The 15,854-nt window shown below is 43.0% G+C and overlaps 1 protein-coding gene across 1 annotated transcript in view; it reads left to right on the top strand.

The window, feature by feature from the left end:
- Positions 1-12,262, top strand: part of LOC120032844 (protein jagged-1b-like) — a 32,649-nt gene extending 20,387 nt beyond the window's left edge. The window contains exons 13-26 of the mRNA XM_038979055.1: positions 302-452; positions 1,334-1,498; positions 2,581-2,694; positions 3,805-3,918; positions 4,137-4,250; positions 4,350-4,466; positions 6,321-6,348; positions 6,735-6,820; positions 7,368-7,481; positions 7,879-7,988; positions 8,142-8,375; positions 8,587-8,718; positions 8,949-9,099; positions 9,386-12,262. Coding sequence (XP_038834983.1) covers positions 302-452; positions 1,334-1,498; positions 2,581-2,694; positions 3,805-3,918; positions 4,137-4,250; positions 4,350-4,466; positions 6,321-6,348; positions 6,735-6,820; positions 7,368-7,481; positions 7,879-7,988; positions 8,142-8,375; positions 8,587-8,718; positions 8,949-9,099; positions 9,386-9,930 — 2,175 coding nt within the window. The 3' untranslated portion in view covers positions 9,931-12,262. The remainder of the gene's footprint in view (positions 1-301; positions 453-1,333; positions 1,499-2,580; positions 2,695-3,804; positions 3,919-4,136; positions 4,251-4,349; positions 4,467-6,320; positions 6,349-6,734; positions 6,821-7,367; positions 7,482-7,878; positions 7,989-8,141; positions 8,376-8,586; positions 8,719-8,948; positions 9,100-9,385) is intronic.
- The last annotated feature ends 3,592 nt before the right edge of the window (positions 12,263-15,854 follow it).

The raw sequence follows: 15,854 nt of genomic DNA, 5'->3' as shown, positions 1-15,854 counted from the left end.
CCCTTCCATCCACCCCACTGTAGTCGCACCTGCGTTTCTCTCTGCAATCGTTTCTCTTTGTAACTCAAAACCGAAGCTTTGTCGCGCTTGTTAACACTTGTGAACCTTCCGTCTGGGCTAAGTCTGTCTTCTCTTTTCCCGCCTCCTCCAACTCCCCACCGCTAAGCGTTTGTTTATGGGTCTTTAGCAGGTTTCCGTGGTGAAGTCGACAATGGGTTATTATGGAAAAGGTAAAATGGCAGGTATTATTTTACATGGCTTATGTCTAAACCGTTCTCTGTTTTTGTTCTTGCCTTCTCAGCTGGATATCGACTACTGCATGCCGAACCCATGTCAAAACGGGGCCCAGTGTTTCAACCTGGCTACCGACTACTTCTGCAAATGTCCCGAAGACTACGAGGGCAAGAACTGTTCCCATTTGAAGGACCACTGTCGTACCACACCCTGCAAAGGTTCATATTTGCTTTTTGGTTCAGCCTTGTGCAGTCTTTACCATGCTGTAAAAGTCTGTTGGTTTTCAGTGTTAGCCTAGCCAGTTTCGGCTAGCTTGGCTAATGCTAATGAAGGCTAACCCAAACAAATTTAGGTCACTCATCTCCCTTTGCTTTTTTTTTTTTTACTGTAAATCTGAGTGTGGGGGCTTTTTAACCTGCAGAGCCTGTAATCTAATCCGCTAACTTGAGGCCATTGTGCTGGGTGTGTGTCACACCAGTGTGTGAAGACCTAAGGTTAGCAAGCTCGCGCGGCACAAACCCGTTCTCCGCCAGTCCCCCAGGGCCTCGTTACCATGGGAAGAGTTGAGATTTGGTTTCATGTTTTCGAGCCGCTACTGCTGCCAGACTACTTTTTTTTGACAAGACACTCCCTTTAAGAACCACCCACGCCCACTCCTCCTTCTGACAAATGGCCTCTGCTTCTTACATTATTCCTCCTAGACTGTGTTTGTCTCTCCAGAACGCCCCAGAAAAATCTGGCAAACGGAAGTGCTCTGTGTGTTCCTCCTGCTAAAAACACGATAGACCCCCTTCATTTTCTCTCTCTGTGTGTGTGTGTGTGTGTGCTCGCGCGCATTTTTGAGAGTAAATACGACAGTCCGATAAGGGTTTATACGCTTGTATTTAGTTGGGCTGCTTTTATCTAAACACACACCACAGATTGAAGAAATTAGGAGGACTTTGGCATGTGTTGAATATTTATTTATGAGAAGCTTTAGCACCCAACGCGCTTGTGAAGATTTATACGATGTGTGGTAATGTCACTTCTGTGCAATACATATCAACATTTGTGATGGCCATATATGCACACTGTCCTGACCTCGCCCTCTCTCCCTCAGTGATTGACAGCTGCACGGTTTCCGTGGCATCCAACAGCACCCCTGGGGGCACGCGTCTGATTTCGTCCAATGTGTGCGGGCCCCACGGGCGCTGCCGGAGCCAGGCTGGGGGCCAGTTCAGCTGCGAGTGCCAGGAGGGCTTCACTGGGACATACTGCCATGAGAGTAAGTGACTCCCCCAGTTCCAAGGGGTGAAGAATGGTGGATGAATGGCTGACTGGAGGATGGCTAGGGAGGTGGATGGCTAATGTGTGAATTAAGGGATCAAGTGGGGGTGTGGTGGAGGCATGGATAGAAGAGAGAATGTGGCAGAATTATGAGGAGGATAGGGCAGAGCATGGAGTGAGAATGGTATTGCAGGGGTGGTAGAGGACAGGATGGGCCCTTCTTGAGAAGCGGATCTTCTTTAAAAACCCTGCTTCGTTCCGACCACAAGTACACCACAAGAATCTCCCTCCCCGTTATAACGATTGTTCCTGGCGCTTGACAAGATCTCTCTCTGTCACTACACACGCATCCTTGGGTTCAAAGCGTGCTCTCGCTCCCTCCAAACCTGGCGACTTTGTTCTCACCAACACTTCTTTCAGGGGAGTGTTGACCCCCCCCTTGACAATTAATTATTAGCTCCCTGTTTGATGGATGGCCGTTTTAGCTGCCAGCTCCCTAGCCCAGAGAGGTCAGGCGGGCTAGACCTGGCCCTGCCAGTCACTGGGTTATCAGCTCTAATGGAGGACTGGAGGCCCCAGGCGAGGCCTATGCTGTCTCTCAGACACAGGCCTTGATTAATGACCCTGTCCAGCCTTCGCTAGCCTGTCAGGGGGTGGGGAAGTTGTTAAATGAGGGGGGTTCCATGCCTCCCCACCCCTAACTCTCATTTTCTTAAGCCAGGAAGTCTGCCTGTTCTTGCCTGGCCTTGTCTCTCCCACGCACTCACACACCCAACACCAAGCTCTCTGTTGTGGTTTTGGGTGACAGAAGAGGGAGTTTTGGGAAGGGCTTTTGGTGGGAGGTTACTTGACCGGAGACGACAGTCAAAGTAAATGGGGCACTAGGGAAACCGCAAGGCCTCCGTTGGATGTGTAATGTGGAAACAATGTGAGTTGTTCACTTGTTCTAAGAAACTCTAGAGAAATGGTAAATAAGTCCTTGAAGGGATTTCATGGTGCACGCCTTGATTGCATGGCTTGATATTGTGCATATTCCTCAGTCTTTTGCTTATTTATCCTCTTTCTTTCACACACTCTCAGATATAAATGACTGTGAAAGCGGCCCGTGTCAGAACGGGGGAACGTGTATTGACAAAGTCAGCCTGTACCAGTGCATCTGTGCCGAGGGTTGGGAGGGACCCAACTGCGACAACAGTAAGTTTAATTTTCTTCTCACCACACAATACTGTTATGTAGTCATATTTGTTTATATGAATAATGGATTTCACTTTCTTTGACCCACCGGTGGATAATACATTGTTATTGAAGTTATATACAAGTTGCCTACAATCACCCCACAACGTAGTACAGGTGTTCATAAAAGCTCATGGTTCTTTGGTTTGTATTATTACCAAAGTATTCATACAGTGGTACACAAGTATACTAGACGTGTGCTTATGCATTACATGCAGGTGGAACAGTGCATTGACTTCTTTATCTGTCTGGCTTTTTAATATTGAAGACTTGTTATCAACATTATAACGTCTGGTAGGCTATACATAACACTTCTATATTGCATTCCTAATGCATAGGCAACACACAAAGTGCTACCAAATAATCCCGCTTGTTTCAAGCCTTCAAGTGACAGGGGATATGGATGATCATTAGGCCCATATTGAAACTTTTCTGGTTCTAAAAAAAGGCTTAGGTGTTCGGGGGTGGCAATGAGCGGCTACATTTTAGAGAAAATTGTAGAGGCATTTTAGAATTTTAAGCTAATTTGCTGCAATTCTACACATTTCTCCATGGAGCTGAGATTCTTTTTTTTGTAGTTTTAAAGCTAATTTCTTGAAATTATAACATTTTTGCCATACAGTTGAGAGAATGTTTTAAAGCTAGTTTCTGGCAATTCTATGCATTTTGCCATGGATAATACGGTGTTCTTTTGCTCAAACATAATAAGAAAATGAATACCGCTAAGTTAATTCCCCAAATAATGTTCTATTCTCCCTGACTGTCTAGCTTTTATTTTGGTGATTTGAGAACTAACAAAGATCACGTTATGAAAAAAAATATATAGGTCCATTATCTTTTATACATACTTTAAAACCAGATGTAGTCATTGAATTTTACACTTAGTGTTTTTCCATTCTGAAAATTTGACTTTTGCGACCTGAAAAACAAAACAAAAAACAGCGTTTAGGCAGCCCGACAAGGATTAAAATGGCAGAAAAATCTCTGCGTGTTTTTCTTTCTCCGTGAAGATGCCAAACAGGCAGTTTTTAGTTTTGTCATTTCATGTTTGTCTCTGTCTTGTCTCCTCAGACATTGACGACTGCAACACCAACCCCTGTCGCAACCGCGGCACGTGCCGGGACCTGGTGAACGACTTCTTCTGTGAGTGTAAGAACGGATGGAAGGGCAAGACATGTCACTCAAGTAAGCCCCCCTTACTACAGTATCTCTTTTTTTTTTTTTTCGCCCTGGGGCGGCCATGTGAAGTGTGACGTAAGCATGTGTGCATGCTTGTACGTGTTCGAAAGGGTGTGTTTATGTGCATAAATTAAACCTATATATGCAGGTATGTGTTAGGGCCTAATGGTTTCCTGACATTGACTATGAACAGTTGCTAACATGTAGTCTTTTTTTGCTTCCAGGGGAGAGCCAGTGTGACGAGGCTACATGCAACAATGGCGGGACGTGCTACGATGAAGGGGACACCTTCAAATGCATGTGTGCCGCCGGATGGGAGGGTGCCACCTGTAATATAGGTATGTCGCATAGCCAGCCGTGCTAAATTATTGCAGCTAGCTCTGTAGCATTTTCCAGCTAGCTAGCATGTTGGCTAAAGGTTGTGTTTGCTTCTCCAGCTAAGAACAGCAGCTGTCTGCCTAGCCCTTGTGAGAACGGAGGCACCTGTGTGGTCAGTGGAGACTCTTTCACCTGTGTCTGCAAAGATGGCTGGGAGGGCCTGACCTGCAACCAAAGTGAGTGATCCCAGAGTGTGGCCTCCCTTGTCCCAGTGACTGGGGTAGGTAATACATCTTTCGTAGAGAATTGTAGTTTTTTTGCACCTATTAGTTGTTCATAACAACTTGATAGTGTAATATTCAGTTGCACTACATTTTAATCTGCCATAGTAGATGAGTGCAGTTTGGCCTTCGTCCATTATGTAAAGAATGTATCTAGCTAAATCTTAACAATAGGAAACTTTTTATATACTTTATTTCTTAGATGAATGGTATATGTGGCCTCTCAGCTAGCCACACGCTCATCATGAGTTAGTATTCAAACATTCACTGTGTTAGAGGTCGAGCGATTATCATTTTTCGATACCGATTATTGGAGGACCAAAAAAAGACGATATCGATTAATCGGCCGACTTATATATATTTTTTAAATAATATATATTTGTAATAATGACAATTACAACTGCAACAATACTGAATGAACAATGAACACTTAATATAATGCATAAATAAAATCAATTTAGCCTCAAGTAAATAATGAAACATGTTCAATTTGGTTTAAATAATGCAAAAACAGTGTTGGAGAAGAAAGTAAAAGTGCAATATGTGCCATGTAAAAAAGCTAACGTTTAAGTTCCTTGCTCAGAACATGAGAACACATGAAAGCTGGTGGTTCCTTTTAACATGAATCTTCAATATGCCCAGTTAAGAAGTTTTAGGTTGTAGTTATTACAGGCATTATAGGACTATTTCTCTCTCTACCATTTATATGTCATACACCTTTGACTATTGGATGTTCTTATAGGCACTTTGGTATTGCCAGCCTAATCTCGGGAGTTGTTGATAGGCTTGAAGTCATAAACAGCTCTGTGCCGCAAGCATTGCTAAGAGCTGCTGGCAAACGCAGTAAAGTGCTGTTTGAATGAATGCTTACGAGCCTGCTGCTGCCTACCACCGCTCAGACTGCTCTATTAAATCATAGACTTAATTATAATATAATAAACACACAGAAATACGAGCCTTTGGTCATTAATATGGTCAAAGCTGGAAACTATCATTTCGAAAATCAAATGTTTATTCTTTCAGTGAAATACGGAATTGTTCCATATTTTATCAAACGCGTGGCAACCCTAAGTCTAAATATTGCTGTTACATTGCACAACCTTCAATGTTATGTCATAATTATATAAAATTCTGGCAAATTAATTACGGTCGTTACACAGTTCGCATTGAGCCAGCAAGCCCAAACTGCTGCATATACCCTGACTCTGCTTGCGCTGAACGCAAGAGAAGTGACACAATTTCCCTAGTTAATATTGCCTGCTAACACAAATTTCTTTTAACTACATATACAGGTAAAAACAATATATACTTGTGTATTGATTTTAAGAAAGGCATTGATGGTTAGGTACATTAGTGCAACGTTTGTGCTTTTTCCGCGACTTCCCTTTTGTTACATCATCACCCGTTTGGTGAAGTTGAAGTAGGCTGTGATTCGATGATTTAACAGGCACCGCAAAACAAGTTAACCTCGTAATATCGTCAACCGTGTGTAGTTAACTGGTGATTGATTGATTTGTTTTTTCTAAGATAAGTTTAAAGCTAGCGAGCAACTTACCTTGGCTCCTTGCAGCCACAAGGTCCTTCTGATGCTGCACTCGCGTAACAGGTGGTCAGCCTGCCACGCAGTCTCCTCGTGGATTGCAATGTAATCGTCCAAAAAGGCCGATTTACAGATATTTGTTATATGAACTTGAAATCGTCCCTAATTAATTGCCCCAATTTTTTTTTTTTTTTTTTTTAATATATATATATAAATCAGTCAACCTCTACTGTGTCTAACCCAACTTTCTTATAATTCTCATTTTACAGATTCCAACGACTGCAATCCCCACCCTTGGTAAGTCAATCCCAAGCCAAGTTAGACCCAGTAAACATATCTGCCCTCAGGAATGTCCTGTTGCTGATAACACACACACACACACTCTCGTATACACTCAGCGTCAACAAAAGAGCCACAAACAACTCACGTAACCCTGTTTGCTCAAGTCTTCACAATCAGACCTTGTTCCACTTCCTCTTCTACCCAACGCCATTTTTAAGAATAATATAAATGTATCTGTTAAACTATTTTTGTGGTGAAATCATTTAATGCAGAGGGAATTCTGAGTGATGCTTATTTAGATATTTTCTAAGACATGGAATTATATTTCCTACCCATTTAGTCAATTCTTATTGGTTAAGAGCTATGACCCCTGACCTCTGTCTCTATCCTTATCTCTGCAGCTATAACAGTGGAACCTGTGTGGACGGCGATAACTGGTACCGGTGTGAGTGTGCCGCAGGATTCGCAGGACCAGACTGCAGGATTAGTGAGTGTTAACCCTTTGCGTTCCTCTCCCCCCCCCACCCCCCCTTACTATTCTTAAGCTGTGACAAAAGTCAGTTAAGTCGGGGCTAAATCAGGTTTGTCTTTTGGATTTGGTGGTGCTTGTAGGACAACACAATGGAGGGTGAGGCAGTTCACGCTGCGGTTAGCCCTTTGATCCAGTTAAAGAGAGCTCAGATGGAGAAGTTGATCACCTGCACTCATTCCCAATGATAACTTGACCACCCAGAGTTAGTCCAACTGTTAACTAGGAATGAAACTAGGGTAGAGTTTGAAGGTATTTGATCTTCAAATGTTTGTTTTTTTTGGTTATGAAGTTATACTACTTTGTAATTGGCACAGTTTGGTCTGTGGCTCTGGGGGAAAATACCAGTCTAAGGAAAATGGTTCCCAAGACGTATGGTGTTTCATTTGGAAGTCTGACTTGTAATCACTGTCTGTTAGTCAGTAGGCTAGATGGACTGATGCATATAGATTGAAGTGACAGAAATAGAGTAGTACCCTAACAGTTGCCAATCTGGTCCCCTCAGACATCAACGAGTGCCAGTCGTCGCCTTGCGCATTCGGCTCTACCTGCGTAGACGAGATCAACGGCTACCGCTGCCTGTGTCCGCCAGGGAGGGCCGGCCCCAGATGCCAAGAAGGTAAGACCTATACCCTCCATGTGTTCCTTTGGCGGCTCATACTGGCTTCAATAAATACATTTCCCATCATGATCAGCAGTGTAATTATCCCTGTTGGATTTTGCCATGACAATGGACTGTATTTTAGTTGGAAACGTAGGTGGAATTTTTGTTCCGTGTGCTATAGCTCTTTAGGTGGTGTTTACCTAACTATAAACGGGACATCAGATCAACGATGTATAAGTGCACGGTACAATAGCTTTATTGACATCACAATAACCTAAGTCTTAACAAGAGTCAATGTAGGTGTAAACAGTCAACCGGAATAAAATACAGTACATCTAGGATTTTGGGCATCTATAGCAAATGTTAAGGTTCAATCTTGATGAGACTAAACTCGCCCCCTCCTGCGTTGCAGTTACTGGGAGACCCTGTGTTGTCAACGGTCTGGTGGCCGTGGACGGGGCCAAATGGGACGACGATTGCAACACCTGCCAGTGCCACAATGGGAAGGTCACCTGTACAATGGTACGAAACCACAGGTTTTACGACAAGCTGGCTTTTTTTGTTTTGTTTGTACCACATTCAATCCCCATAGTGATGTGAGCCAGCTATGCATTGAATGACCACAAATGATCACCGCCACTGACCACAGTTGACCACATTCCTGTCCCCCTCCAGATCTGGTGCGGTCCCAAATCCTGCCGGGTCCACAGTAAAAGCCCCAGCGGTGGCGAGTGCCCGGTCGGTCAGATGTGTGTGCCCGTCCGGGACGAGTTCTGTTTTGTCAAGCCATGCCCCAGCCAGGGCGAGTGCTGGTCGGCCTCCCACAGTCCCAAGCCCCACGCAAAGTGCCACCCCGAGAGCAACTGTGCCAACGTCACTTTCACCTTCAACAAGGACACCATGCCACAGGTGAGTTGGCACAAGCCACATCATAAAAACATTTATTCAAACTTAAACTAGGAAGTCAATTTAACCAATGGCAAAACCATTGTCACATCCAGTTTGGCAGCATTTCATATTCCTTTGTAAGACTAGGAGCAGTATGCAGATTAACTGTGATGCTGATACTTTAATACTTGTGAACTTATACATTGAACTTTTTGACCTCTGTGTGTGGCAGGGCTTGACTGTTGAGAACATCTGCAGCAAGCTGAGGAGTCTGTATGTGGTGAGGAACCTCTCGTCGGAGTACTCGGTGTCCATGACATGCGAGCCATCGGCCACAGCCAACAACGAGATCCATGTAGCCATTGTAAGTACCGCGTGGCAATTTTTTTTGCCCTCAATTCCATAATTGTCAAGAACAAGCAAATGAAACATTAGTCATTTAGCAGACAGTCTTACCCTAAGAATAACTACATTAGCATACGGATTAATTTGTCCTGTTTCTCACAATATACGCAATATTCTTTCAAATGCGATATATGGAAGTTACAAGTTTCTTGTACGAAGACTTAACTCAATTAGTTCTTATTTTTTTAGTCGACGGAGGACCCCAGAAGAGGCAAGGCCCCTATCAAGGAGATCACGGACAAGTTCATAGACCTGGTCAGCAAGCGAAACGGCAACGGCACCATCATCACAGCCATCATCGAGGTCCGCGTCCAGAGGAGGCAGAGCCACAACCCCAATGGTCAGGGCACAGGCAGCCATTTTTTGTTTCTGCAAGGACATTGACCTTCACTAGTAGTGGGATGGTTTTATGTACCTAGGTTTGAAAAATTCCTGAACATTTCCCATGTTTTCCAGAAACCCTGGTTGAAGTATTTTGCAGTTCAAAATTGTTAATTGGAAGAGGGAGAAGATCATATTTCTGCTGCTGTCAACTTCTGCTTAAACTATAGTTCTCGATATCTGTGTCTCCCTCCTTTGTTCTAGTCTTTTGATAACTAACACCTTCCCTCCCTTTCTCCTTCCAGCAGACTACCTGGTCCCCCTGCTGGTGTCTGTAGTCATCGTCATCTGGCTCCTGGCTGTGGCCTCTGCGTTTATCTGGTGCCTCAAGCGGCGAAAGCCCAGCACCCACACGGGTGTCAACACCCAGTTGTCGTCCCCGGCGACGACCGCCGAAGACACCAACAACGCAGTCAACAACGTGCGCGAGCAGCTCAACCAGATCAAGAACCCCATCGATAAACACGGTCTGACCAATGGCCTACCCCCAGTTAAAGAACACCCCAGCCACCACCACTATCACTACGAGGACAAGAACTCTCTTATCAACGGCAAAATTAGAACAAACAACTCCGACGTGGGTAGCCACCATTCGGATGACGAGGAGTCTGAGAAGAGGTTTCAGAAGGCTAGGTTCCCAAGGCAGACGCCATATACGCTAGTGGACCGGGAGGAGCGGAGCCCACAGCCGCTCAGCACGGCCGGCAAACACCCCAACTGGATTAACAAACAGGACAACAGAGACTTGGAGTCGGCACAGAGCTTAAACCGAATGGAATTCATTGTATAGCGCACAGCTTGGTGACCTTGGCCTGACCACTTCAACTGGTTTCTCATCGTTGGAAGGTCAACTGAGGGGCGCTCCACAAAGTTGTTGATACTGTTGTCATATTTTTGAATCAAAAAGTTGTGATTTACCCTTCACAAAGAAGACAAATTTCCATATGTTTAATTTATGTTTCGACAAGCTGGCTCACACTGGCAATAACGGTTGACTGTGGTTTGGCTGGATTTCCGGGTGCTTGCGTTTGCGTTTTTTTTATTTTTTAAACCAGTTAACTTCAAGGTGGCACTTCTGTAAATGTACGTGTAAGAACATCTCTATGTTGTTCGGTAAGCTGCTGTCGAAGGCTTTTTACAGGCTTTTACCCAGTAGTCATACGAAGTGTACAATTTAATATTAATGTGGGTTTAGCCTCGTAACGGGTTTTGTATTTGTACGCGCTTCCGCATCACCATACCACAGCAACTATCAAAACGTTATTTATTTTTGTTTCAAGCAGGTTGAGTCTGTCAGCAGTTGCTGCCGATATGAAGAATTTGTGTCAAATGTAGAATGATGTATAGGTCTGTAAATATTTTTTTTTTATTAATCATTGTGTATATTTGATTTATTAACTTAATAATCAAGAGCCTTAATATCATTCCTTTTATTTATATGCATTGTTTAGATTTGAAGTTTTGACAGCTTTGTAAGCTTACAACTTCCTTATTTTTGAAAATATTGTTTCAATATATACAGTCAGGTCCAATATATATACAGACATTGACCATTTTTGTTGTTGTTTTGGCTCTGTACTACAGTAATTTGGATTTGAAATTATACCATGACTGAGGTTAAAGTGCAGACGGTCAACTTTACTTTGAGGGTATTTTCGTACATATCGTATGAACTCTTTTTGTTTTTAAATGACCTTTTTTCTGCGTGATCTACCCATTTCAAGGAACCAAAAGCATTTGGACAAATTCACTGATGTGTGTTATTAAGTTGAGTATTTAGTCCCATATTCCTAGCACGCAATGACTACATCACGCTTGTGACTCTACGAACTTGTTGGATGCCGATTCTGTTTGTTGTTTCAGATGATTTGCTGCCCAATTGAATGGTAAATAATGTACCATGTGTATGACGCGTGCAATGCCAGGGTTGTGGTTTCGGTTAACTAAACGTCAATGTCATTTGAGTCACTTATTGTAAATATGGATAGGATGTTTCTGAACACTTATACATTCATGTGGACGCTACCATGATTACATACAAATCGTGAATAATGATGAGTGAGAAAGTTGGAGGCACAAAGATCATACCCCAAGACATGCTAACCTCTCACCATTCTCAATAACGTGAGAATAGCGTATTTTGTGGCGGGTGTGAGATGTGCCTCAACTTTCTCACTCATAATTTATCATTATTCATGATTTTCTGTTGTCATGGTAGCATCCACACGAATCAATGAAAAATAGCCTCAAATTAAAGCCGACTGTCAACAATTTAACTTCAGTCATTGTATCATTTCAAATCTAAAGTGCTAGAGTACAGAACCAAAACAACAAAATGTTTCACTGTCCAAATACTTTTGAACCTCACTTTGTTTCATAAATGCCAAAAGTGTTCTTGAAAGAATAGTTTATTTTTGAACAATTAGATGGGCATTTTTGTCCACACCAAAAAAACAAACAAACAAACAAAAAATGTACGATGTCTGTTTGAAACCATTTCTATGGTATATTTGCCAGGACTCTTTTGTAAGTACTTAAATGTAAATGGGATGGCAGGGGAAAGGACAAAATAACATGGAGGGTCATTTGAAACAACGCAATGTGGCAGACACATTGCTTGCCAATTAAATACTTTTAAGGGAACTTTTTTTTTTTTTGGTAGCCTGATGTTTGAATGTACAGCATAACAAGTGTCAAGAACAGGAAAAAATATCCTTGGATCCTTTGTAAAACAAAAAAAAACTTTCGATGTATGTGATTACTTTGCATATATGGTAATGAACTCTAATAAATGGTGGAATTCGTTTTGCGTGGCCCGGTGCCCCAGGTGGGTGGAGATTTCACTTAAGGACCAATGGAATGGTCTTCAATGAGTAAACTCGGGTCACCGGGCCATGCAAAACAAACTCGGCCATTGAGATACTTGAAGAGAGGAGATCCAATATGAACACTGTAGAACTGTCATGTGACACATAGCCTTTCTGGATTGGACGGAGACCACAAGGCTGTAAACATCTTTATTTATTTTTTTGTTTGCCCTGAAAATCATGATTTAAGAGAAAGTATGTGTACATTTCACTTTAGTGTGTAAAGAACTTGAGAATTAAAGTATTTTTTGGGGGAGGTTGTTCCTGGCAAGTCTTTGTTTTGTTTTGGAAAGTAATATTTATTAAAATATTTTGTACTAAAAGAGCTTAGTCTTTGCTTTCTATTGCTTTCTGGGGCAAATGGTCTGTCTGGTGGCATAAGTCGGCGGTTGTAGACTAGACGACATGGCGGATGAGCCGCATTTGCTGTTGAGTGTTGAACAATGACGAGCCTTTTGAGCCTCGACTATCCCTGTCCTCTCACACATGCACTAACAGTCTCAGCAGAAACGTGAGGGAGTTTAAAAGGCCTGTACACAGCCCTAACCTGCGTGGGAACAAGCCTGTCTTTCACCTAAATAAACAGGAGACACTTGCAAATGCATTTATAGAGAAATCACTCCAAATGGAAAAAACAAGCAAGTTTTTTTCCTCCTGTTTGACTTGACCCTGACTGAGATTTCATTTTTATTCAACTTGATTTGTCCCTACTTATTACGCTGCGGTTGAAAAATGGGAAAGTAGCATTTGTGTGTTTTATGCACGAGGGGGTGTGGTATATTGCCAATATGCCACGGCTGAGGGCTGTTATGAGCAACGCGGAGTGCCTGGATACAGCCATTGGCCATATACCAAAAACCCGAGGTGCCTTATTACTATTATAAAAATGTTTTGTCGTACCCGTGGTATACGGTCTGATATACCACGGCTGTCAGCCAATCGGCATTCAGGGCTCGAACCACCAAGTTTATTGCAATTATACAAATTACACAAACTTTGTCATTGGGAGGAGAGAGAGAGACTACTTCTCATGTAAAACGGAGTCTGAAAGTAGTGAAAGTCTTCAGGATCTAGTGATTATTGGGGTATAATCAGAGTGTTGGAGTTTAGTCGTCTTTTTGGGATGCAAAAATTCAGAGTTCATCGTTCCCAACTATCAAGCTATGTCCCAAATGGCACCCTAGTCCTTATATAGTGCACTAAAGTTTTTATTGCCTCGGTCTACTTAATAAGTAGTGCTCTTTATAGGGAACAGGGTACCGTTTTGGACACACTCTCCACCACTGTGGTCTCTCAGCTGACTCCTAGCCAACGAATGCCAATTCCTCTCTTCCTGGTTTCTCAGCAAAATATGCTTTTATTTCCCCAGTCTCACTTTAAGGGAGATGAGGTTTGTGTGTGGTTAGGTGTGTATGTGTGTCTTTGTTTATGCATATGCATGTTTGTGTGTCTTTATGCATGTATGAACATGAATCAAATTAACGTCATAGTTATGATCTGTAACATTGCACTCTGTGCACTTTCCGCGAGGTCGGAAGAAAGCGGATGTTTCCGGATTTCAAAGCTAGTATTTTCAATCTATGTGGGGACTCCGCTCAGGTGTCTTTTTATGCTTGCTACATTAGGTTACACCGGGGGGCGAACTCAATATACTTTTGAATGAACTCAAAAAATCTAATCGAAACTGTGTATAAATGATGGACCTATATTCATACAGTTTTTTTTGTCAATGTCCAGCTCGCTAATAATCACAAATGAAAGCTAGACAGGTATAATCGAAAATAAATATGGATTGATTTCGACAAGGAAATATAACCAATTTTCAATGCAGCCCTCCGGACCTCATTGAAGACTGAATGCGTCCCCCGGGGCAAAATGAGACACCCTGCATTTACCAAGGTAAAGTAGGTTTTATATCAGAAATTCACCATTAGCCTATTTATAAGTTGACAACTCATTTCATTCCTCTGATTACTATGAAGGATCTTTCACGGACAAATGTGTTTTATATATATATATACACTGCTCAAAAAAATAAAGGGAACACTTAAACAACACAATGTAACTCCAAGTCAATCACACTTCTGTGAAATCAAACTGTCCACTTAGGAAGCAACACTGATTGACAATACATTTCACATGCTGTTGTGCAAATGGAATAGACAAAAGGTGGAAATTATAGGCAATTAGCAAGACACCCCCAATAAAGGAGTGGTTCTGCAGGTGGTGACCACAGACCACTTCTCAGTTCCTATGCTTCCTGGCTGATGTTTTGGTCACTTTTGAATGCTGGCGGTGCTTTCACTCTAGTGGTAGCATGAGACGGAGTCTACAACCCACACAAGTGGCTCAGGTAGTGCAGCTCATCCAGGATGGCACATCATTTTACATTTTACATTTTAGTCATTTAGCAGACGCTCTTATCCAGAGCAACTTACAGTAGAGTGCATACATTTTATTACATTTTACATACTGAGACAAGGATATCCCTACCGGCCAAACCCTCCCTAACCCGGACGACGCTATGCCAATTGTGCGTCGCCCCACGGACCTCCCGGTTGCGGCCGGCTGCGACAGAGCCTGGGCGCGAACCCAGCCCAGCCTGGGCGCGAACCCAGAGACTCTGGTGGCGCAGCTAGCACTGCGATGCAGTGCCCTAGACCACTGCGCCACCCGGGAGGCTGACATCAATGCGAGCTGTGGCAAGAAGGTTTGCTGTGTCTGTCAGCGTAGTGTCCAGAGCATGGAGGCGCTACCAGGAGACAGGCCAGTACATCAGGAGACGTGTAGGAGGTCAACAACCCAGCAGCAGGACCGCTACCTCCGCCTTTGTGCAAGGAGGAGCACTGCCAGAGCCCTGCAAAATGACCTCCAGCAGGCCACAAATGTGCATGTGTCTGCTCAAACGGTCAGAAACAGACTCCATGAGGGTGGTATGAGGCAATTAGTAAAATAAAATAACAATAACGAGGCAATATTTATTTATTTATTTCACCTTTATTTAACCAGGTAGGCAAGTTGAGAACACGTTCTCATTTACAATTGCGACCTGGCCAAGATAAAGCAAAGCAGTTCGACACATACAACAACACATAGTTACACATGGAGTAAAACAAACATACAGTCAATAATACAGTGAAAAATAAGTCTATATACAATGTGAGCAAGTGAGGTGAGATAAGGGAGGTGAAGGCAAACAAAATATATATATAAATAAATAAAAATATAAAAAAGGCCATGGTGGCGAAGTAAATACAATATAGCAAGTAAAAACACTGGAATGGTTGGTTTGCAGTGGAAGAATGTGCAAAGTAGAGATAGAAATAATGGGGAGCAAAATAAATAAATAAATACAGTAGGTAAAAGAGGTAGTTGTATATACAGGGGGTACCACTGATTCAATGTGCGGGGGCACAGATTAGTCGAGGTAATATGTACATGTAGGTTGGGGTAAAGTGATTATGCATAGATAATAGATAAACAGCGTGTAGCAGCAGCGTAAAAACAAAGGGGGAGGGGCGTCAAAGAAAATAGTCCGCTTAGCTGTTCAGCAGTCTTATGGCTTGGTGGTAGAAGCTGTTCAGAAGCCTTTTGGACCTAGATTTGGCGCTCCAGTACCGTTTGCCGTGCGGTAGCAGAGAGAACAGTCTATGACTATGGTGGCTGCAGTCTTTGACAATGTTTAGGGCCTTCCTCTGACACCGCCTGGTATAGAGGTCCTGGATGGCAGGAAGCTTGGCTCCAAGCTGAGCCATGCGCACCAGCCTCTGTAGCGCCTTGCCGTCGGAGGCCAAGCAGTTGCTATAACAGGCAGTGATGCAACCTGTCAGGATGCTCTCGATGGTTC

Source organism: Salvelinus namaycush, chromosome 39, assembly GCF_016432855.1.
Source record: "Salvelinus namaycush isolate Seneca chromosome 39, SaNama_1.0, whole genome shotgun sequence".
Taxonomy (NCBI): Eukaryota; Metazoa; Chordata; class Actinopteri; order Salmoniformes; family Salmonidae; genus Salvelinus; species Salvelinus namaycush.
This window is presented reverse-complemented; position numbering and strand designations above follow the sequence as displayed.